The sequence below is a fragment of the Myotis lucifugus genome, unplaced genomic scaffold (assembly GCF_000147115.1).
Source record: "Myotis lucifugus unplaced genomic scaffold, Myoluc2.0 scaffold_4, whole genome shotgun sequence".
NCBI lineage: Eukaryota > Metazoa > Chordata > Mammalia > Chiroptera > Vespertilionidae > Myotis > Myotis lucifugus.
This window is the reverse complement of record NW_005871052.1, coordinates 14,975,589-15,000,811: the sequence shown is the minus strand read 5'-3', so window position 1 is coordinate 15,000,811 and position 25,223 is coordinate 14,975,589. Positions and strand designations below refer to the sequence as shown.

At 47.0% G+C, this 25,223-nt stretch overlaps 1 protein-coding gene across 1 annotated transcript in view; it reads left to right on the top strand.

Annotated features, from left to right (window-relative positions):
* Positions 1-26: 26 nt before the first annotated feature.
* The window catches only part of FAM155B (family with sequence similarity 155 member B), a 26,606-nt gene continuing 1,409 nt past the window's right edge, over positions 27-25,223 (top strand). Inside the window, 3 exon segments of the mRNA XM_014466612.2 lie at positions 27-151; positions 153-774; positions 24,918-25,089. Coding sequence (XP_014322098.1) covers positions 27-151; positions 153-774; positions 24,918-25,089 — 919 coding nt within the window.

Genomic DNA, 25,223 nt, shown 5'->3' with positions numbered 1-25,223 from the left:
CCCGATTCCGGAGGGGGGGCCAGCGAATGGCGGCCTTTTCCCTGGGGTTCCCTTGTTTTTTTTTCCCCGTGCTTGCTCGCTTGGCCATTTTGCTCGCTGACCATCTGTGGCTGTGCGCGGGGGCCCGGCCCCGGGCCAGGGAGCTGAGCAGCGCCACCCTGGGGGGCCCACCGTGAGCGGCAGCCAGTGCCTCCTCGTGCGGTGCTGCCACTGCTGCCGCCGCCCGGCGAGCCCAGTGCGCCCCCAGGCACCTGCGGTCCCCGATACAGCAACCTGACCAAAGCCGCCCCCGCCGCGGGTCCCGGGCTGGACTGCAGCGGCATCCCAGAGCCCTCGGGGCTGGACGCAGCTTGCACCAAATTTCAATCTTTGCAGAGATTTTTCGAACCGACTACCCCAGCCCCACCTCTGCGGCCCCCTGACTCCCCTTCCCGTGCTCCGGCCGAGTTCCCCTCCGCCCAAAAAAACTTGCTCAAAGGCCACTTTCGGAACTTCACTCTCTCCTTTTGCGACACCTACACGGTTTGGGACTTGCTGCTGGGCATGGACCGTCCCGACAGCCTGGACTGCAGCCTGGACACCCTGCTGGGGGACCTGCTGGCCATAGTGGCCAGCCCGGGCTCCGGGGCCTGGGAGGTGTGTAGCAACTGTATCGAGGCGTACCAGCGGCTTGACCGACATGCTCAGGAAAAATATGACGAGTTCGACCTCGTGCTGCATAAATACTTACAGGCGGAAGAGTACTCAATTCGGTCCTGCACAAAAGGCTGTAAGGTAGGGACTGGCATCCGTGGCCACGAGGCGGGAGCAGTGGCGGTGGGCCCGAGAAAAAAAAAAAAAAAAAGGTCTCCCCCTCTGCCCACCACACCTCCTCCCAATACCCCTACCTTTCAAGCTCTGCTTTGGAACCCCCCCTGGAGGAGCCTCAGGGATTCAGGTCAGGTCACCACCTGGCCAACTTCTATTAATTCCAGGTTTGGGCAAGGTCTGACTGGGGCCTCCTGGCGCCCCGCCCCGCTTGAGGAGGGAGGGCTCTTGGGGCCCTTGTCTGGCAAAGGGGTGGAAGAGGGATCTGGCCTCAATCTTCAGCCATAGGTACCCTCTTTCCTGGGCTGGAATTGAAAGTCTTGGGAGTGGCTGGTGCAGGGGGAAGGCCAAAGGTGGAAGAAAGAATATTTGGCAACCTAGCCCTCATCCTTTGGCCCCTGGGAATGGGCTAGAGGAGGGGCACCCCTGCTGGTGGGGCACAACACACTGTTGACCTTATGTGACCTGAGGTGGCCGGTCAGAACCTAGGTAGGCGGAGCCTGTCTTCTCCCAAGGAGAATCTCCTTGCCAACTCCTCTTCCCTGACAAAAGGAGCTGGAAACAGAGCACAGCGACTTGTGGGAGGGACACTGAAGATTGGTGCATTACCAAGCTCCCAGTGCTTTCCCAGCACCCTGGGGTGGCAGAGGGGGGACAGCTGGCTTTCTGGCTTATGGGAACAGGAATCCAGAGGAGAGGCATAGCTGCTGCAGAATGAGCCTGCCTAGGGCAGAGCTGAGTTGAGAAACTTCTTGACCCTCAGCAGGGTAGTTCTGGGCAGTAGTTGTATGGGGGCTGGAAACATTGGTGACATCATGCTACTGCCTTGTTGGCTCAACCTGGCCAGGTGGTCTGCCTTTGGGAGGAAAGAGAACAGCAAGGTCAAAGGGTCAAGTGATAAGGAGATAGGGTGGGGTGGTGGCCTCACCCATCCTCAAGCAGGGACTGAGGGGAGTGGGGGAGAGACTGGGAGCTGTAAAGGGAGATGGTTGCCTCTTAGTCTAGCTTGTCTCCTACCAAGGCTTTAGAGAGGGTCAGAAAGTGCCCCTTTCCATCCAATGTGACCCCTGTGGACTTCAGTAGGATTCCATGCTCTTGGTGGGCTCCTTATATGGTTGGGTAGGAAAGGGGTAGCTCCTTGCTTCTGACTTCACTTTCTCATTCTCCTTTTCCGTTTTCTCGTAACCTACCTGTCTTTCTCCCGCCTCCCTCAGCCTCAGCTGACTCACTGTCTCACTGTCTCACTCACACTACCAAATGAGATATTTCATTTCTTAAAGGTGTACACACACACACACACACACACACACAGTCATACACCACCACCACTACCCCAGGCAAAGTCACACAGATATAGAGAGTTTGTCACACCAGACAGTGCCATAGAAGCAGACACCCACACGTACATCTCCCCACCATGTTAGAGACACAAAGGCAGAAGTCCTATCACATGAAGAAGGACACATTTTGTCATAAAGAGATAGAGACATACATACACTCAGTGGGAATAGATGGATATGATCTAATAGTAGAAGGAATATAGAATGTGTGTCTTTTGTGGCCCTCAATTCAACCTCGTGGCCCCAACTTTTCCTTTTCTTCAATCACCAGGATGAATGAGAGACCATGCCACAACTTTCCCATAGGTTATCCCCATGTTATAATTGGCTTCAAGCTGTGTCTGATCCCACAGTATATAATAATCACTCATGTTGATTATTTTTACCAGGCAGTTTGGTATAGGAGAAAGACCACTGATCTCCAGGATTTAGGCCTTATCAGCCTCTACCACTTGTTAACAGAGTGACCTTGGGCATGTCACTTCACTTTAAGCTTTCATTTGCTCAGTTGTAAAACAGGGATAATCCTTGCTCTGCCCACATTCTGAGTCTTTTGTGTGAGATTCAAGTAGGAAGAGAGGTAGCTGATCGTATTTTAAAATAATAATATAACATCCAACATTGTTCTCCCATATATTATGAGATCACAACTGCCCAAGGAGACTGGTAATATCAGCACCATTATCCCCATTTCACAGATGAGGAAACTGAGGTGCAGGGGGATCAAGCAGCTTGCCCTAAGGTTTCTCAGCTAATGAGCAGGAGTGCCAGGCCTCCAACTCACATGCTCTGTTGCTAAGCCCATGTGTTTTCCAGTGTCTCCCATCAAGTTCCCAGTGGCCAGGGTGCTCCCTCCTCTGCTATTTCTCCTTGTCTGTCGCTGTTGCTCTCCCTCTCTTGCTCTCCCTCTCAAGCGAACTCTGCCTGCTCTCTTGCTGCCTGCTGTGCCAGGAGAAGGGCAGTGCCAGCTCTATAGCTTTCTTCCTGTCTTTCCCACCCCTTTCCAATGCTCTCTCCCTCAACTGAGGCCTAGACCTAAAGGGCTCTTGATTCCGGCTGTATTATGGGCACTCCTTTTCCCTGCAGTCCCTCTCTCTTCACCTTATCACACCACTTGTATCCCAGGCCTTTTCTGCCGATCCCTGATCCTACCCCCAGGCTCCAAGCCTACCTGTTCAGCTCCTACCCCAAATGGGATCCCTTGGAGATGATGAACATCCTTAAAGCTTCTCCAGGGTGGAGGGCCCACAGCCCCAGGCCAGGATGAGGGGGCTTCCTCTATTTCTGGAAGCCAAGTCTGAACCTGCTTCAGGGCCAGGTGACCCCCATCCCTGGGACCCTGTCTTAAGTGTCTCAGATCTTTCCTGGGAAGCCCCCAGAAACCCTCTTCTCTCCCTTTGCAATGTCTGCCCCTGTTTTGGGCCCCACAGGGCCCCACAAATCATACCTGTCCTCACTGCTGCTGCTTGTGACACCTCCCAATTTAGTACCAGTTGCAACATTTCCTTAATGTGAGACTTACTTCCTCTCACACAGCAGGGCGATGTTAACTGAGGCAGGCCATGCCTATCCCCACCCTGGCCTCTCCCAACCCCAGGGGCCATGCTCCACCCCCTAATCTCCTTATGCACACCCCAAAACACTTACCTCCCCATCTCCTTGGCCCTTCTGGCCCTGCCTAGGGTTACTGGACAGCCACCTCACTTCCCACAGCTCTCCATCCTCCCGTCCCTGCCATGCCCCTGCCTGGTTCTGATTGCCTCTTCCCCCACCTCTGTCCTTCCCTTCTCTAATTCAGGGGTTGATGGCAGTGGTGGAGATAGGAAAAATCTCTGGCCTCTTCTCTCATAGCTCTGATCCGAGAGGGGCTAGAAATTCAAGAGAAGGATAGTTCTCAGCTTTCTTACAGTCATTTGATGACAACAGTAAAGGTTAGTGCCAAGGAAGGATGTGATAGTTCTACTCTGTTCTGAACTGGCCCAAACCCACCTGGAAGACCATGTGTTTGGTTCTGGGTCATACACTGAGCAGGTCTAGAGGAGGCTGGAACCCAAGTTCTCCTGAACAGAGTTGAAGAAGCTGTTTCACCTGGAGAAGAGGACACTCAGAAGGCTGTGGTTTCTGCTTTCAAACTTCTGAAGAATTGTCATGGTGCAAAAGAAGAGGCATGTCCTACTTAGCCCCAGGGGCACTTCGTAGTTAGAAAGTCCTGGGTTCAGACCCTGCTCTTTCATTTATTATCTATGTGACCTTGAGCTAGGGACTTTTTTCCTCAAAGCCTCACTTTTCTCATCTGTAAAATGAATCTCAACCCTGTGAGGTCATTATTAATGAGAAGTCCACAACGGTACCTAGGCACAGCAGAGTTACTCAGTTAACAGGTATTTTTTCTTCAAAGAGGGACCAGACTGTGTGAGCTCCTATTCTCCAGGAAATGTCTAGCCTAATTCAGTCAGACCCCTAGAAGAAATGCTGTGGAAATAACTCTAATTCCAGATTATGGAGAGAGTTGGACTAAGTGACCTCTGAGGTCTGTTTCAGCCGAGTTAAGGCCCATGAGCTGAGCCTGCTCCATGAACACCCTGAATGGGAAGGGCTGGGGCAGGAAGCCTAACACCCACACACAGTAGGGAGGGTCTGCCAGATCCAGTGCCTTGCCTTCTGTCCATACCCTTTGGGGTCTTGCTCTTCCTCCACTCTGGCTGGCAGCTGTTTCTGCCTCGCTGCCTTCCTCTCTTCTCTGATGTGCCACAGCTTTCCTGCCAAGCAGGACTTCTGGGCTAACGCTGGTGCTGAGAGCAGGGGGCTCAGGGTGCTGGGCAAAGAGCAGGCATCCCAAGTTGGCCAGTGGTCCCTGTTGTCACCCAAGCTCACAGGCGGGGACTAGTGCCCACAGTAAGCCTCCCCAACCCAGGGTTCTTGTGGGCAGAGAAGGTGCCCTGGTCCCTGTTTGGGGGTGGAGGAAGGGGGCGGCAGTCAAGAAGCTGCCTCCTGGGGACCATGGCAAAGCCTCCTGTGGGGAGGGGCCTCTAGATTCACAGAAGCGTACTGCCCAGGAATTTGAGCCTTGGGTTTTCTAGAAGGTGCAAGGACAGAAAAGAGGCAATGTTTATAGCTCAGACAAGGATACAGTGGGTCAAGCAAGGGACTGGGAAAGTGGCCCCATGCTACCCATGCCTCTCCAGGCATCTGACCCAATCCTGACCCCCCACTATTACCCCTCATATTCCTCTTAAATTTTCACCCACACTCAACACCTCCCATCCACATACCAGTGATCCCACAACCTTCCCAATCTTCTACTCAAAGATCATCCTAGACAAGCATGTCAAACTTGTGGCCAGTGGGGCACATGCCTCGTTTAAATCCAAACCACATCCCACATCTCACTCTCTAGTCCTTACCCCTACACCTACACTCCTCCTACCCCCACTCTTCACAATTGTTATTCCTTCCCTCCCCCCTCCCTGCCCCCTCCTCTTGACCCTTTCCCATTTCCCATCCCTCTCCACTCCTTTCATCTCCCACCTCTTCCTCACACCCCTCCCAACCTTACCACAAGCCCTTACCCCCAACTTTCCTGGCACTGCACCTCTTTCCCTTGACACCTACATGCCTCCTCACCCCTGGCATCCCTCATATCCCACTCACGCTTAACCTCCCTTTCCCCATCCCTCCTCCTGCCCCCCTTTCATCCTCTGGTCTCCTCTCTTCCTGTCCCCTTTATCCCTCTTCCCTCTCTCTCTGCTTTTTTCTTCCCTCCCTTCTCTCTTCCACACTTAGGGCAGACATACATGCATGCATACACGTACACTTAGCTACATAGACTCACACAGACACGCAGTCTTCTTCATGGCTGCTTCCCATCCTTCCCACAGGCTGGTTCTTGACTACTATAGTCACCATAGCAATGGGAACTTCCGAGAAGGATACCTGGTATCTTCTGGAGGTGGGGGTAGGGGAATTAAAAGGAGGAAGGGAGCCTAGCAGCCTCCCACCCAATCTCATGGCCTGGCTGTAAGTCTACTGAACACAGTGGGGGTAGGGAGTGAGGAAAGGGAAGACAGTGGGTGGGGGTGAGATTAAAGGAGGGTCAGGGATCTCCAAACTCATCATGAGCGTGAGAGAGTGCATTATAAGCCATGTAGGGATCTAGACATATAGGCTTTGTACTCTGATGCTGACCTGGGAGATCTCTGGGGAACAGGCATGTAATGAATGAATGTTCCTATGGTTATGCAGACCAGTGTATGTGCAGGTGGCCAGGGACACTGGACTAGACTTTTCTCCGTGGGCATAAGAGGGAGTTCAGAAAAGCCTGAATTTTTGACACCTTGAGCCAGGCAGGTTGTTAGACGAGAGAGCGAGGGAACCAGGTGAGCTGAAGCTGGCCCTGGAAAGGGAAGTAGTTATTATGGAGTGATATATTCCATTCCAGGGCTGCTTGAGTGGATTCTGGAGAAAGGAGCTGGAATCTAAACCACAAGTCTCTGGGCCAGAAGGCTGGGCAGGCTGGCACCAGAGAAGAAGGGGGTAAGAAAAGGGAAGGGGGGAAGGAAACAGCAAGCTTTTGACCCACAATGTGCCTAGGAGATGCCAGGGCCTTTTCATGTGTCCATGAACTCATTTTATTCTGACAATGGTCCTATAATTATCCCCATGTTGCAAGTGAGGAAACTGAGGCTCAGTGAGGAAACGTGACCTACCCAGGCCACATAGCTAAAAGGTGGAAAGACTGGGATACACAACCAGGTCTGTCTGTTCTTTCCCCAGTGCACACATGTATAAAAATGTTAATAATCTCCTCCAACTGTCCAAGGCAATCAATGCCCAGCTGGCTGCTGAAAGACTGGGGCAAAAAGCTGAACTGTTGGCAGGTGCCGTCCGGCAGGGCCTTTTGATAGCTTGTAGGGGGCCCCTGGAGCATTTCAGACAGAGAATGGGGACCCACCAATATCCTCTTTGTTCAATACCCTAGTCTCATGTCCTTGAGACCCAGTGCCAATCACCAGTATCCTTCTAGGATGGTGATGGAGGAAGGCATGAGGAAGGGGAATATTTACTACCTCTTTTTTCTGCAGACTCTGCAAATGAGATAGGAGGAGCTGGGCTCCTCTTGCCTAGAGAGAAGGTATCTGTTATAGTCTCAGCTTCAATCTGCTGGAAGGATCAACTGGGGCAGGAGGAACGAAGGTCCCCTAGGCAGGCCTAGTGCAAGCCTGAGCCCCATCCACCTGCTGGGTGGGAGAGCTGAAAGAGGAAAGAGTGACACTTGTCACAACACAGCCGGATTAGGCCTGGCCTGGGCTTTGGGCACCTAGTTCCCATGCCAGGGTTTAAGTGAGCCCTGGTCTTGGATGGCTATGCTTCTCTTGCGGGTAGAAGGAAGTGCCAACTCACCAAGTTTTGCCTGGAGAGGGACATGTGGTAGTGGTAGGGGTACCATTATTTCCTGTCTTTTTGTTTGGTTTTCAGAAGATAGTATGGCCATCTGGCTGGTTTGTGAAAGGTGAACCTGTCTGCTTAGTATTGAACTCAACTAAAATTTCCATGTTAATCCTTCAGAATTATTATAGCCTCAGAGTCTTTTTTATAATTAAAAAAAGGTCTTTGAGAAACTTTGGAAAATAGAAGTACAACAGAAAAAAGGTCGCAGCAACACTCTTAATGTTATAGTGTATTGATATGTCTTCTTGTGGCACATATGAAAGATACATAGCTATAGATATATAATATTTTTAGTTTTTATTGTGGTAAAATATACCTATAAAATTTACCACTTTAACCACTCTTAAGTGTATAAATCCAGTGGCATGAAGTACATTTGCACTGTTGTATAATCATCACCACTATCCATTTCTAAAACATTTTTATTCTCCTAATCAAAAACTCTATTAGTATACCCATTAAGCAATTACGTCCCTCCCTCTCTTCCCCCAGCTCTTGATAGCCTCTATTCTACTTTCTTTCTCTATGAATTTGACCACTCTAGGTACCTCATATAAGTGGAATCATACAGCATTTGTCCTTTTATGTCTGGCTTATTTCATTTAACATGTTTTCAAGGTGCCCCCATTTTATAGCATGAATTAGTACTTCATTCCTCTTTATGGTTGAATAATATTACATTGCCTGGATATACCACATTTTGTTTATCCATTCATCTCTATGGATACTTGGGTTGTTTCCACTTTGGGGCAATTAAAAATAAAGCTGCCATGAACATTCATGAACAAGTTTTTGTGTGGACATATGTTTTCATTTCTTTCCACCTCTTTCTATTGTGAATGAGGTTGTTATGAACATTGGTATACAAATATTTGTTTGAATCCCTGCTCTCAATTCTTTTGGGTATATACCTAGATGTGGACTTGCTGGATCACATGGTAATTCTATATTTAACTCTTTGAGGAACCACAACACTGTTTTCTACATTGGCTCCATCATTATACATTCTTACCAGCAATGCAAGAGGATTCCAATGTCTCCACATCCTCATCAACACTTGTTATTTTTCATTTTTTGTAATAGCCATCCTAATAGGTGTGACTATATGTTTTTACAAGTTGAAATCACATCGTTTTTTACTCTGGTCTTTTTAACATGGTATTAAAAGTTATACTGAGTATATTTCCATGTAATTAAATATTTGTAAACATCATTCTTTTTTTTAATCCTCACCCGAGGATATGTTTTTATTTATTTGAGTGAGAGAGAGAGAGAAACAGAAACATCAATGTGAGAGATCGTGTACATGCCCCAACCCGGGATGGAACCTATAACCTAGGTAAGTGCCCTGACTGGGAATCAAACCTGCAACCTTTTGGTATATGGATGATGCTCCACTCATCTGAGCCACCTGGCCAGGGCCGTAAACATCATCCTTAATGAGTGTACAATATTTCATCACATGAATATAATGCAATTTATATATATATATTGCAATATAGTCCTCTGTTGTTAGATATTTACTGCCAACTTTTACTATTATAAATGATTCTGTGATGAATATTTTTGTTCATAAATCTTAGACCTGTTTCCTTTTTTAAAATAAATACTATCTCAATTATTTTTTTCTTATTTCTCTACTTTGCTGAGTTTCGTAAATCACAAAGTAATGCATACCAGATCTAACAATACAGAGGCTAATAAAGAAAACATTAATAATCCTCCCAGTCCCTTCCCTCACAGTCCCACTGCCCTGAGGTCACTGATGTTAACAAATTTTGGAACCCTTCTCTCAGAGCTACAGAAATATTTGCACACAAAATGCCTTTTCCTTTCCTTTGTTTTGCATACAAATGGGATCATAAACTTTAATTCTGCAGGATGAACATTTGGAACTAGTCTTAGAGAATCAGAGTAAGAACCTTTTTTTAAGGCTTTTGACGTACAGATTGCTTTCTTACCCAATTTCTTTCTAGAAGGATTATTCTAGTTTATACCCTGGCCAAAAATGTGAGACTAATTTACCACTCTTTTTCAGCATTATCATATTTTTGAAGTTTTACTAATTTGGAGTTGAAAATGGAATAGCACTGGCTTTCAATTTGCATTCCTTGGGTCAAACATTCATTTTTCTTGCTTATAGTCCATTTCTATTGTCTGTTTTATAAATTGTCTGTTCATGTCTTGTGTTTTTCTTATTGATTTCTATGTACTCTTTTATGTGTATTAATGGTTTTAACCTTTTCTGATCACATTTGTGGTAGGTTTTTTTTTTTAATTTGTTATTTGTTATAGAGATGAAAGGAAGGAATAGGGGGAGGGGGTAAGGAACTATCCCAGCCACTTTTTACATACTTTATCTCACTTAATTCTTACATCTGCCTTGTGATGTGCATATGTATTTCTCTCCATATAACATAGGAAGACAGGATCAGAGAGGTTAAATAACTAGCCTAAGGTCATTCAGCTAGTAAGACTTGGAGCTGGGATTTGAATCCAGGTCAAATCTAGGGATTTGATTGCCAGAAAGCAATGGTACTACCCAATCTGTGTCAGAGTAATTATACTATAGGTAAAGCCTTGTGCTAGTTGCTTTACAGGCATCATTTACAGAAAGGTAAGGATAGGTGCTTTTATTATCTCCATTCTACAGATAAGGAAAGTGTAGATCAGGGAATTTAAGTAACTTGCTTGAGGTTTCATAACTGGTAAGAGCAGATTCAAAATTTGCCTGCTGGACTGTTTGAGTTTTAAAATGTTTGACCCTGTCTTCTACCCATACATGCTGCCCCCCTAGGGATCATCATTTTGATTCCAAATTGAGCCCCAGATAAAGTATTTTTCTTACAGCTACACAGCAAATTAGTGGCTGAGTACCTGCCTCTTTATTGGTGATTTGTCCAGGACCACACAGCTAGTTGGTGGCAGGCCCAGCTAGTTAGTGGCAGAGCCCAGCTCTGGCTAACTCTTCATCTTAACTGGAGTAAAGATTTGCAGTGAAGAATATTTATGGGACAGGCTGGGAAGAAGGAGCAATTAGGTAGAGTATGCAGCTGCCCTAAGACCTTTCTGAACAAACAGACTCTGGCATTGGAGTTACAAGGCAAGGCAGTTCCAGAAGCCCCTGAATGATAGGACCTAAAACAGGAGAACTCACTTTCAAAGGCAAGAAAATCTTTCCACAAGGAGACAGCTGCCCTCCCTTCACCAGTTGCCAAAGATGATAGCAGGAATAGTGAGCCCGGGACTCTGAGTAGGAAGCTGGTGGGTTTGGAAGAAACAAAGCAGCAATTGCCTCTTTTCAACATCTCTATCTCCCAGGTGTATGTGTGTGTGTGTGTGTGTGTGTGTGTGTGTGTGTGTGTGTGTGTTTAGAGCAGCCGTGGGCAAACTACGGCCCGCGGGCCGGATCCGGCCCGTTTGAAATGAATAAAACTAAAAAAAAATAAAGACCGTACCTTTTTATGTAATGATGTTTACTTTGAATTTATATTAGTTCACACAAACACTCCATCCATGCTTTTGTTCCGGCCCTCTGGTCCAGTTTAAGAACCCATTGTGGCCCTCGAGTCAAAAAGTTTGCCCACCCCTGGTTTAGAGGAAGGAGGGAAGGGAGTGCTTTGGTGGAGGAAATGATCATTTGTATTCCCTACTACCCAAATGTTCTCCCCCCAACAAACACACCTTTACAAAGACACCATTACTCATACAGGGAATGGGCTGAATATACTGATTTTAGAAAAGTACCCTCCCATCCAGTCCTAGAAATTTCTCCCTAACTTGACCTGAAATTCCATCAAAATGATTTGTTTGTGTAACAAGCTAATTACTTCCATGGTGATAGTGAAATTGAAGGAACCATCCGAGGAGCAATATGGCATATAAGAGCTTGGGCAATTGAAGTCCAGGTAAACCTGGCTTCAAATTCCAGTTTGAAATCTGTTTTCTCCATAAAATAGTTGTTGACACCTTGAATATATTCTTTTATCTCTCTTGAAAACTTCCTTTCTCTGTATTCAAAACTAAGAAATAGAGCCATTTACAAAGCTTAAATGACATACAACATACTGATGTCTTTTTTTATTATTGTCTAAAGTTTTACATATATCTCCTTTTTCCCCCGACATGCTGATCTCTTAAGATCAGTGTCTGAAATCAAAGTGCTCAAGAAATAGTAGCGCCTAGCCAGTGTAGCTCAATGGTTGAGCGTTGACCCATGAACCAGGAGGTCACGGTTAGATTCCTGGTCAGGGCACATGCCTGGGTTGCGGGCTCAACCCCAGTGGGAGCATACAGGAGGCAGCCAATCCATGATTCTCTCTCATCATTGATGTTTCTATCTCTCTCCCTTCCCCTCTCTCTAAAATATCAATTAAAAACACACACACACACACACACACACACACACACAAAGAAATAGTAGCCACCTTTATTATTATTGGCTGTGTGGCCTTGGACAAGTTTATTTAGACTCTATTCCTGTCCTCACCTGTAAATATGTCTCCACCCCAGGGGGTGGTTGTGAGGATTCAATGAGTTAATAAATGTCAGTTGCTTAGAACAAAGTCTAGCATATAGTATGCACTTAATAAATGGTACCTGTTATTCTCACCTTAATTAGATCTTTTAATCCAAATGACTGCTTAATACCCAATTGAGATTGACAACACTGGAGTGGACTGCTTAGGAAAAAGGAAAGGTAATTTGGGAGCAGGGGGTGAAGTATCTGATGTGGGGGTCAGAGGTCAGGAGCCAGAAGGCAACTGGAGAGATTCTAGTGAGTGAGGGTACAAACATATGCTTAGGTGGGCAAACGCCTTGATTTACCTACCCCCCTGACTTACCTACCCCCCCGATTTACCTACCCCACTGATTTACCTACCCCCCTGATTTACCTACCCCCTGATTTACCTAACCCCTAGAGACAAGCACAGCTGACAGATCCTGTTATCAGGTCTCTCTTCTCCCCAGCCTCTCATCTGTCTAGCAAGGCACCGCATTTGAGTAAGGTGGTAAGGCAAAGACAGGAAGCTTGTTTTATGATGATCCCTGCAGAAGACTGGAGATTGCTTCCGGGAACTTGATTCAGGACTAGCAATGCACAATGCATGGCAGACAGGTATGCCTGGGATGGGCATTGGGATTTTATGCCAGGCACATCTGTGTGCAGCTCAAAGGAAATGATGGTTGTCACTGTCACACAGGCACCATTCCTGTGGTGGCCTACACAGCCATTGGACAGATGCCCCCAAAGCTCCCTTTCCCTCATATTACTTCCTTTCTTTGGATATTGGACCACTCATTCATTCTCTTGGCGTGTTAAGCTTCCTGGCCCAAGCCTGTGGCCCAGAGAGTGGTGATGGAGCAGTGATCCAGCACTGGGCAGGCAGTACAGGACATGGGGCTTTAGGGTTTTGGAGCTGAGTCTGGTGAGATTAGTCAGGTCAAGTCTTAGGGATTTTTTTATTGTTTTTGAGGTACATGGCTGTTAAACAGTTCATATTTTTATTTTATCAGAGTGATATATTTTCATAATTTTAAAAGATATGTATAAGCTACATATATATAATCACTCTTCAGAGTAAACATTTGAAACTCTCTTAGCTTTTTCTTTCGATATTTATCTCAATGTTTCTACCAGTACTGCTATTTCTTGGCTTTTCTGTTTTAAATATCTGGGTGTGTATGTGTGGGTGTGTATACACACATACATATATACACATGTGTATATCTATCCTATATATATCCTTGTTAGCATATATATGTGCTAATATATATGACACATAGAGTGTCCCCCAAAATGTATACACACTTTAACAGCTGATAACTCACTTAATTTTCACTCCTTTTCAGATTTAACTGATGTGAAATAATTAGTGAAGCCAGGCTACCAGCTTTCAACAAAGAAAATTCATCCTAAAGTGCCACTAGACTTTTTTATGAGGATACATAAAAGATAAAGTTTATGGCACAAACCTGGTAACAGCCGACGAATTGAGGGCTCCCAAAAACCAAACGAAATTATTCTTGAGGTTTTTTATTCCATTGTTTCGCGTTATCAGCAGTGCCTAGACCAGATGGTCATCAGTTTGAAAACAGGCTTGACAAAAAAAGTATTTAATTCTGTAGATTCCTGTAAATTTTGAAAATGAACTGTATGTTAATAAACACTGACTTTATAATCATTCAAAGTATGTGTACATATTTTGGGATAGCTGTGTATCCTTGTAGCTTGTACCTATCTTTTAAATAATAAATATAGATCTCAATGCTTATAATTAAAACAAAAGCCCTATGCTCCACCCCTGAGCCTCACTCTTCAGAGTTAAATACTTCCAAATCTCTTAGCTGTTACTTCTGATATTTACCTGTGACAAGAGGTTCACAATAAGTAGCTGGATAGAGCTTTGTGGTGATGTTGGAGTGGAAATTCCAAAAGCATATAGAAAAGTGGAGTGATGCCTCTTACAGTCCCTTCCATTCTGGAGTGGTCATGAACCTGCCTCCTCTGCTCACCTGATTGATATGGATCATCTAGGCTCCTTAAGAGCTGCCCCTGTGTTAGGGACACTGCTTCTCCATTAACCAGGCTGACACTAGCCAGGCCAGGCCCACCCAGCCACTGACCTTTGAACAGGTGGCCTAAGGGGCTTGAAGGCACCAGGGCTCTCTGGAACTGTACTTGGTCTAGGCTGTCACCTACCTCTCAAGCCATCTCCCCCACCTTTCCTCTAAACCAGGCCAGGCCACTTTGACTCAGGACTGCTCATTCTCAGAAAGCTGTTGCTTATTTTTATAGCCACTTAAGTAAAGTCATGTCATGCATCTGGATTTGCTTCGTAATGCCTCTAATCCCAGAATGACTCTGCCAATCCCAGTGAACTGCTGTCACCAGAGTTATGTCCATGATCTCTCCTGGATTGGAGAGACTGACTTTGACTTTACCCTGTTCTGATTCAACTCTTTGAAAGTCCAGAATCAGGAGTAGGTGCACAATTCTAGGTGTGCTGATGGATGCAGTGCAAAGAGACATCAGATTAATCATCAGAGTACCTCCCTTCCAGTCCTGGCTTTTCTGGGCCTCAGTTTCCCCCTACGTAAAATCTGAGAGTGGGGTAGTTACTTCTGTGCTGTGGACAGTGAGTTTCATTCCCAAGCCCAGCCCAGATTGCTGCTCTGCCTCCACAGGCTCTGCAGCTGCAGCTCCTGGCCAAGGATCCCAGAGGTGCATTAAGAAAGCAAGCAGCCGTGAAGGGAAGGTCTGTAGGGAGGATTTGGATGGGGAAACAGGCCTTAAGGAGGGGAGCTTGTTGGAATCCAAGAAGGAAACTGCCAACTTCCTTGTTGGCAAGAACTGACGCTCTCCTCTCTATAGGCTTTTCCAGACTCCAAACCAAGAAGTCCAGGATGGCCTCCTCTTTCTAAACCCTCTGGCCCTGAGTCTTGGCTTTGGGCTGTGTATACACATGCACTTTTGTGCATTCATGCAGCACCCTGGGGGCCAGAAGCCAGGCGCTTCTTTCCAGAGGAGGATAGGGATGAGAATGCCCTGTACAGGGCTTAGAGATAGGGAGCAGAAAGGTGAGGCTCTCCAGGTCCCCTGCTCCTCCCTAAACTAGCAGCTACAGAGCCCAAGAGGGGTAGGGATCCCCTTCATCTTGCCTGCTCTCATTTCAAGAGTGGCTTAACAGCCCAACTGGGAGGAGTGGTGGGACAGCCTTTCCAGCTTCCTTTTTGGGTTAATTGGTGTTCCCTCTAGTTATTCCCTGCTTCCTTCCCATCCCAGTTCCCATAGCAACTTGTCTGTAGCAGCCAGAACTTGATTGAGCCCAGCGGTGGCCTGACTGAAGTGGGAAAAGGGGTTCTATAGGGAAAGGAGGGCACTGCCAAGCCAAGGCTTCCTACCCCTCCCCATCCTCTGCCACTACCTCAAGGATACAGGATGGGTAAGCTCAGAGGACAGGGCCTGATGAAGAAGTCTTTCTGCCACAGCTGGAGTTGAAGAGCTGGAAAATCCAGGCAGGCCTGGTTTTTAACTCTTCCACCTACACATACCCTTGTGTCCTGCCCCCCTGAGTTTGAACTTCAAAGTCACTGGTAGGATTGCTCAGTAGAAGGAACTCTGGAGCTGGAGTGGAGAAACCAGGTTTCAAGTTTCTCCCTCTGCCATTATTTTACATGACTGTAGACAAGTCCTCCCCCTTTTCCTAGGCCTTTGTTTCCTCATCTCTAAAATGGTGTACTAGGGCTGAGCTGATAGTTCTCTGCATACTGAAATAACCCCAGATGTTTTGAGAAACTACAGATGTGTAGGCCCCACCCACAAGGATTCTGTCTTAGTTGGTCTGGAGTGTGATGTGGGCCAAGCAGGAGCATTTAAAAAAGACTGTCTGAATGATTCTGATATGCAGCCAGAGTTGCATCTTAGAAAGCAAAAAAAATATCCAACCCTCTGGCCCCGAGTATTGGCTCAGTGGGTCTCTCAACTGCCTATTGTCTGGTTCTAAGACATTTCCTTTTCCCTGCATGCCCCAACTCCAACAAGCACCACAGCTTTCCTAACCTGGCTCTTCTCCATCCTTGTGGATGAGTGCCCAGGGTCTCTGTGCCTGTGGAAACAAGTCAGCCAGCCCACTGTGGCTCAGTCCTAACACTGATGAGACAGGGCAAGCTGCTTAGGTCCGTCTAGGGGAGAGGGCTGCAGAGACTAAGGCAGGCTGCCCAGGTGGTAGCACTGAGAGCCAGACTTTTCATCTGAGAAGGACCCCAGGCCACCCTTGAAGCAGATGGGCCAGCAATGGCCTCAGCTGGCTGTCTGTGGGACCAAGGAATTGAATTACCTCTCAGACCCTTGTTGATCTTCTTCTTCGATTCCCCTCATTAGCTCCTTGCCTGTTCCTGCCTCACCACCCACAAGCCTGGTGTCCTCCTCAGGCAATCTGCTCGCCTACTTGTTGCCATGGTGACTCTGGCTGGGGGTGTGGGGTTTGATGGAGGGTCGTCTAATTAAGGAGAAAGGTCACACTCCCACGGTCAAGCCATCCATCTCTTGCTCCCGCCTTCCTCTCTCCCTACATTCCTTTGTAAATACCTTTTATTCCAATAACTTCAGTTTTCATTTCTTGCTCTTTCCCCTAGCGAATGAGGGGAGAGCCCAGCCACCACAGCTTGCCATTAGGCTAATTGCAGTTTTCTGGGAGGAGGGCTGGAACCTCCTCACCTAGGTGAAGAAATGTTGAATTGGAAGAGCTGAGGGAGAATCCCTTAGGGGTCTCTGAGCCCCTCTGGTGGAAGAGGGGGTGATTCCACAGAGTTTGGGGTGAGGCTTGAGGTGGACTCTGGTTCCAGGCTGTAGAGATTGTGGCAGAGACTGTGGAAACAGCCTCATCTTGGCACTCTGGGGCCCAAAAGGTGGCAGGGGTCTCTGAGGTACTGGGGCCCTTAACTCTAGGGGTTTTCTTTTCTTTCCTGCCTTACTTTTATGTCTTTCTCCTAGTCTCCTTATGCTCTTGTATTTCTCTCTTACCCCTGCTTTCTTGTACTCCCATCTTCCTCACCCATTTTTCTTCCCTTGTTCACTCTTACCCCATCTTTCTTACTCCCTCTTTCTTGGCCCTCATCTTCACAGCCTCACTCTTAACCCCATCCTCTTACCCTCTGCTTTCTTATCTTTATCTTCTTTCACTCTCACCGTACCTCTTTATTTTCCATACACCCTCCATCTCTTATTCCCGTGTTCTTTCTCCTTAACCCTGTTTTTTCCTACCCCTGTTATCACCACTATTTCTTACCCTCCAACTCCATACTCTTTTCCTATTCTCTCTTTCTTACACACACTTGTACTCCTTTACCCCACTGGCCCTCTCTCCTACCCCTTGTCCCCGTCTCTGACACCTCCAGCTCTCTCTTTCCCTGCCTCTTACATTCAGCTGTTCTTTTCCACCTTCCTCTCACACCCTTCTCATTCCTTTGTAAATATATTTTATTCCAATAATTTCACTTTTCATTCATATAAATAAAATGTAACACAGGTATGCAAGAAACGTGTACAAAGATATTCACTGAAGCATTGTTTACTATAATATACTTTAGTATAGTATACTTTAGTATACTTTAGTATAATAGTGAACGCTTAGTAATAACTTAAATGTCCATCCACGGGAGATTGATACCATTTTCACTCCATTCATACAAAATCATTCTCTGTTCTTTTAGCACACCATGTGTTCACTCACCTCCATTGCTTTGTTAAAGCTGTTGCCTCTGCCTGAAATTCCCTTTTGTCTTATCTCTACCCAACCATCTAAAATCCTACTGTGAGTCCTATTATCCCCTGGCTGAAATATTTTTTTCTTTCTATCTTTTTTCTTTTGTTTTTTATACTTTTAAAAAATGTTTAAAATTTTTTCCATAGCTAAAATCCCAACTTTTCTATTTGCTTCCCTCCAATGTTTAACCAACGTTTAACCTCTCCTATAGTATGGATCATATGCCGGAGATTCAAGTTAGATGTGTCTATCCATGAAAATGGAATTTCTCTGAGAGTAGGGACCTGTCCTCATTTACTTGTCCTGTTCATTCAATCAACAGACATTTTTTACATATATTGTGCTAAGTACACAATGGCCAATACAACAAACCCATATCTGTTTTCATGCATCTCACATTTTAGTAAGGTTGACAGAAAAAACAAAACAAGGATGAAGCCAAAGTCATACTTGTGGTGAACAGTTAAGAAAAAGGGAGAATGATGAGGGGGCATCCTAGCTAGACTAGTCAGGGAGACCCCCTCTGAGGAGGTGATATTTGAACTGAGGCCTGAAAGATGAGAAGGACCTAGCTATGGCAAAAGCAAGGGGAAGAGCATTTCAGGCCAAGAGAACAGTATGTGCCAAGGCCCTGAGTTGGGAAGAAGTAGGTCATGTTCAAGAAAAAGAAAGATAATCTCTCCGTGTGGAGCATGATGAGCTTGAAGGGAGAGGTGTAGAAAATGAGGCTGGAGAGACAGAGGGGTCAAGTTTTGCAGGGGTTTGAGGTCTGTGGTCAAAAGTTTGAGTTTTATTCTAAACTAGAGGCCCGGTGCATGAAATTTGTGCACTGGGGGTGGGGGTGAGGGTCCCTCAGCCCAGCCTGTGCCCTCTCATAGTCCAGGACCCCTCTCTCCTTACCGCCCGCCAGCTTGCTGCTCCCTACCGCTTGGCTTGCTGCTCCTTAGTGCTGCTGCGGAGGTTCCCGCCACCTCTGCTGCACTCGCCAGCTGTAAGCCCAACTTCTGGCTGAGTGGCGCTCCCCCTGTGGGAGTGCACTGACCACCAGGGGGCAGCTCCTACATTGAGCATCTGCCCCCTGGTGGTCAGTTCATAGCGATCAGTCATTCTACCGTTTGGTCGATTTGCATATTAGGATTTTATTATATAAGATAGGATATTGAATGTGAACTGTAAATGAAAAATAAAATTTAAAAAAGAACCAAATAAAATTTTAGATCTGAAATTTTTAAAATAAATATAGCTAATCTAATAAAAGAGAAACATGCAAATTGACCATACCTTTGCTACGCCCCAAGCCACGCCCACCAGCCAATCAGAGCGACTATATGCAAATTAACCCAACCAAGATGGCGGCCGGCAGCCATGGAGCTGGAGCAAGCAGGAGGCTTGGTTGCCCCTGGCAATGGAGGAAGCCAAGCTTCCCGCCCGCCCTGGCCCGCTGTGGCCTCCACTAAAGGCAACAGAGTTTCAATTATAGAAGATAAATAAATCCCAGATACCTGCTTTCAGCCAGCCTCCACTGGAAGCTTGGGTGGCTGGGAGCCGTGGCCAGCCTGCAAACAGCCATCAGCCCCTCACCCAGGATGGCCACACCCTCATGGGGTGAGGGTCCCCGCTGGGGGGGACCCTGAAGGGGCTGTGGCCAGCCTGAAAACAGCTATCAGCCACTCACCCAGGCTAGCCAGGCACCCCAGCAGGACCCCCCTCCCTGAAGGGGGTGTGGCCAACCTGAAAACAGCCCTCAGCCCCTCATCCAGGCTGGCCAGGCACTCCAGTGGGGACCCCCACCCTGAGGGGGGTGTGGCAAGTCTGAAAATGGCCCTCAGCCCCTCACCCAGGCTGGCCAGGCACCCCAGCGGGACCCCACCCTTATCCGGAACACCCTTCAGGGCAAACCAGCCAGCCCCCACCCATGCACCAGGCATATAATAAAAGTGTAATATGCAAATTGACCCTACCAGCAGAACGACTGGGAATGACTGGTCACTATGACACACACTGACCACCAGGGGGCAGACGCTCAATGCAGGAGCTGCCCCCTGGTGGTCAGTGTGCTTCCACAGGGGGAGCTCTGCTCAGCCACAAGCCAGGCTGACGGCTGCCAGCACAGCAATGATGGCGGGAGCTTCTCCCGCCTCCTCAGCAGCTCTAAGGATGTCCGACTGCAGCTTAGGCCTGGTCCCCGCTGGCAAGTGGACACCCCCAAGGGATCCTGGGCTGCCAAAGGGATGTCTGACTGCCAGGTTAGGCCCAATCCCCTGGGGAGCGGGCCTAAGCCAGCAGGTGGACATCCCCCGAGGGGTCCCAGACTGTGAGAGAGCACAGGCCGGGCTGAGGGACCCACCCCCGAGTGCACAAATTTTTGTGCACCGGGTCTCTAGTGTGTGTGTATATGTGTGTGTGTGTGGTGTGTGGTGATGTGCTATATATATATATATATATATATATATATATATATATATTTAATTCTCACCTGAGGATGTTTTTAAGATTGATTTTTAGAGAGAGAAACATCCATGTGACAGAGAAATATCAGTAGACTGCCTCTGCACCTGCTGACCCAGCGGGATCTAACCTAAACCTAAGTATGTGCCCTAACCTAGAATCCAACAAGAAATCCTTTGGTGTACAGGTTGAGACTCCAACCAATTAAGCCACCTGGCCAGGGAAGATCTGAAAAAAAAATTTTTTAATGTACCTACAGGCCCTGGTCAGTGTGGATCAGTAGTTAGAGTGTCCTTCCACGCACCAAAGGGTCATGGGTTTGATTCCAGGTGAGGGCACATACACAGGTTGTGGGTTTCATCCCTGTCGGATTGCTTGGGCAACTGATAGATGTTTCTCTTTCTCTTCCCCTCTCCCTTCCTCTCTCTCTAGAATCAATGAAAAGGACATATCCTTAGAGGAGGACTTAAAAAGAAAAAAATGCTGGTTTGGTTCGCTTCTGCAGGCGGACTGAAGGGTACCGGGTTGGATTCTGATCAAGAGCATGTACCTGGGTTGGAGGCTTAATCCAGGGCCCTGGTCAGGGACTCAGCAAGAGGCAACCAATTGATGTCTCTTACATTAGTTTCTTTCTCCCTCCCTTCCACTCTCTGTAAAATAAATAAATAAATAAATAAATAAATAAATAATCAATACAAAAATGTCCTCAGGTGAGGATTAACCAAAACAAACAAACACCCATTCCCAGTGTGATTATCAGTGTGATTATTGAAGGAGCATATGAAGTACTTGTTGAATGAACGGGAAGGGATGGGACTTCACTTTCTAACTGTTTTAGCCAGAGGGTTTATTTTTACTTTATTTTGTTAATATATTTTATTGACTTTTTACAGAAAGGAAGGGAGAAGGATAGAGAGAAACATCAATGAGAGAGAAACTTCGATCAGCTGCCTCCTGCACACCCCCCACTGGGGATGTGCCCGCAACCAAGGTACATGCCCTTGACCGGAATCGAACCTGGGACCCCTCAGTCCACAGCCGACGCTCTATCCACTGAGCCAAACTGGTTAGTGCCAGAGGGTTTATTTTGTTTTATTTTCTTGGTCTTTATTTTTTAATTTCTTTATTGATTAAGATATTACATATGTGTCCTTATCCCCTCATTACCCCCAACCCCTCCACTCATGCCCTCACCCCCCTGTTGTCTGTGTCCATTGGTTAGGCTTACATGCATGCATACAAGAGGGTTTATTTTTTATTTTAATTTTTATTGATTGATTATTTTAGAGAGAGGAAGGGAGCGAGAGAAACACCAGTGTGTTGTTCCACTTATTATGCTCTCTTTGGTTGCTTCTTGTCTGTGCCCTGACCAGGGATCCAACCCACAACCTTGCTGTATCAGGAGGAGGATCTAACCCACTGCGCTGTGCACTGCCTATCAGGGCCCCTCAACAAAACCCTGCTGTGGGCTGGAGCTCCTCTGCCACAGCAAAGGTTTGGGTTCCATTCTATCAGGGCACCTACTTAGGTTTCGGGTTTGATCCCCAGTCCAGGCTGACTGCTGCTCAGGAAGTGACCGAGGACCATTGAGGTCCGTGTGCTCTAGTCTTCGGCAGAGAGCTGGGGTTCCATTGCTGACATGGCTGACTCTGATCCCCGCTACCCCCGCTCCTCCATCGAGGGCGACTTCAACTATGGCAGCTGCGTGGCCTCCAGGTAGGTCGCCCTTTCCGCAGCTCGCCAGGCCTGGCTGCTGTGCAGTCGCCCTGGGAGGCAGATTTCCAGGTTCCCAGGGAGAGCGCCCTCCGTGCCAGACTCCCAAGGAGAGTGGGGTCCCGGAGGGAAAGCACTTTGCTTCGCCTCCCTTCGGGGCTTCCAGGCGGAGCGGAGCGCCTGTCCTGCTCAGGGCTCCAAGGGGAGAGCCGCCCCAGGGAGTCCTCCTAGCTGGGTGTGAGAAAACGAAACTGGAGCCCTTCCTCCTTGAACCCTGTCGTCTTCAGGCATGTGAACGCATTTTATTTTATATGATGCAGCCTCAGGAGCCCGGCCTCTTGTGGCACGCAGCCACACCCACCTGCTCCTGCCAGACATTATTCGTGAGGGCATCCTGGCTAATTAGCATATTTCTCTCTTATTATATAAGATTATATAGGATGCTTTGAAGAGTTGAAGCAAGGGAGTAACATGATGCAATGACATTTTGAGATCACTCTTAATCCTGTGTGAACAGTGGATTGGAAAGACCAAGAGTGGAGGCAGGAAGGCCAGATAGGAAACTGTCATCCAAGTGACAAATGACAGTGGCCTTCATAAAGCTGTGCAAGAGGATGGACTGCATGTGGGGACTCAGGGAAAGAGGAATGAAGGCTTACACCTAGGTTTCCAGCTTGGACATCCGGGTGGATGGTTGTGGTACTTACCTGAAATGGCCAAGACTTTGGGGTGAGAGAGATTTGGAATGAAAAAGAAAATCGAGAATTTCATTTTAAGATTTAGAGCATGCTAAATTTCAGATGCCGGTGAAATATCAAAGTCCCAAGCAATGCTTTGTTCTTCACGGGGTTGATTTGCACCATAACCCACTACTACCCATCACTGATGGCTTTGGAAAAGACCAATGTGAAATTATATTGCCAGAGTCCATGTTCACAGTGGAATTATTTGTATTTTAGTGTAAATGTTTGAAATCCTGTGTGAGAAGCTCTGACCATGTTGTTCAGAGTGTGGGTGAAAGGCCTTTGGCAGCAGAATAACCTAGATCAGTGATGGGGAACCTATGACACGCGTGTCAGAGGTGACACACGAACTCATTTTTTGGTTGATTTTTCTTTGTTAAATTGCATTTAAATATATAAAATAAATATCAAAAATATAAGTCTTTGTTTTACTATGGTTGCAAATATCAAAAAATTTCTATATGTGACAAGACACCAGAGTTAAGTTAGGGTTTTTCAAAATGCTGACATGCGGAGCTCAAAAGGTTCCCTATCACTGACCTAGATCCTTATCAAAATGCAGATCCCTGAACCCACCTCAGTCCTTTTGAAGGTTAATTGGAGGGGCCAGTTGCATATTAACAGGTGCCCCAGGGATTCTCTCTGAGAACCATTGCTGTGAGAAGCAACCATTGCTGTGAGAAGGTGCTGAAGAGATGAGGACTGAGTGTGGGCAGGACTATAACCCTAAGCTTGAGTTGCAGATGCTGACTTGGGTCTAGGGAAGGGCCAGGGATTCTGCACTTCTCACAAGCTTCTAGATAGGTGATAGTATTGCTGCTGGCCTGGGTCCACACTTTCAGTAGCAAGGAGAAGATCAGTGATTATCAATGGGAGATGATTTTGCCACCGCCCCCCACCCCCTTCAGGGGACATTTGACAATGGCAGGAGATATTTTTTGGTCATTACAGTTCGGTGGTGCAACTGGCAACTAGTAGATAAAGGCAAAGGAAGCTACTCAATATCCTACAATGCACAAAACAGTCCTTACTACAAAGAATTATCCCAGCTAAATTGTCAGTAGTGTCGCTGTTGAGAAACTCTAGGCTTGATGATAGCTTGGCTAGGATACAGCACCTGATAGGAGTGGGCTAGATAAGGGACAGGAAATATACCCATGAAGTGAAACTGCAAAGCAAAGTTTCCAAATGAAGCATGGTGTCTGCCCTACACCAGGATTTAGCATGGATTAAATAGAGCTTGAAGGCACATGTAGTGCCTGGTAAGGCAGATTGCTGTTTTTATTAAAAATAACCCCTCACAAAATAAAAAAATAACCCCTCACAAAATAAAAAATAACCCCTCACAAAATAAAAAATAACCCCTCACAAAATAAAAAATAACCCCTCACATTTGTATTGCACTTCAGAACTTACCAAACATTTTCATGAGTTATATTGTTTCTTAATATATTTTTATTCCGAGAGAGAGGAAGGGAGAGGGAGAGAGAGAAACATCAATGATGAGAGAGAATCTTTGATCAGCTACCTCCTACACACCCCCTACTGGGGATGGAACCCTCAATCTGGGCATGTGCCCTGACTAGGAATCATGACTTTCTGGTTCATGAGTCAATGCTCAACCACTGAGCCATACAGCTGGGCTGTCATTATTTGATCCACATAACACCCTAATGAGGTAGAGCAAGGATTATTATATCTCTTTCTTGAATTTAGAAAGTTAACCATCAACAGCCAAATAAATGTTTGCTAAATTAAATAGAACTCAAATTGACCCCATTATAGGTGACCTCAGACAAGTCAGGACACCTCTTTGGACCAACTGTAAAATGGTAGGGTTGGATGGGATGATTGGTAAGGCCCATTCCAGTTCAGACATTGGAGTCATTTTGTGATTTTACCAATGAACAAATTCTAAGTCTTGGATGATTGCAGACTCAGGGACTCAGGAGTCCTGGCTATGAGATGGGAGATCTTAGGGTAGGATGTAGTGGTCTTGACCCAAACCCTTCTTCTTCTCCTGGATCCTGGGGTTGGGCTGGTAAGCACATACATCCCCTCCCCAGAGTACAAGTACACCCTCCTCATCCCTTTTGTCTGAGGTGGGAAGGGGCTGACTCCTGGGCTGATGCTCTTTACTTTCCCCACAGGCTGTCTACAAGGCCTGGCTGTGCTCAGAATACTTCAGCGTGACCCAGCAGGAATGCCAGCGCTGGGTGCCCTGCAAGCAGTACTGCCTGGAGGTGCAGACCCGGTGCCCCTTTATACTCCCTGACAATGAAGAAATGGTGTACGGAGGGCTCCCTGGTTTTATCTGTACAGGTAAAGGCAGGGCACTGGGGAGGAGGGAGGAGGCCAGGGCCCAGGGCAGCACCAGGTCTGGGGTGTGGTAGCAGGGAGGACACCAGGGAAGTCAGATTAGAAGAAGGTAAGTAGCTGGAGTAGCGGGCAATGAG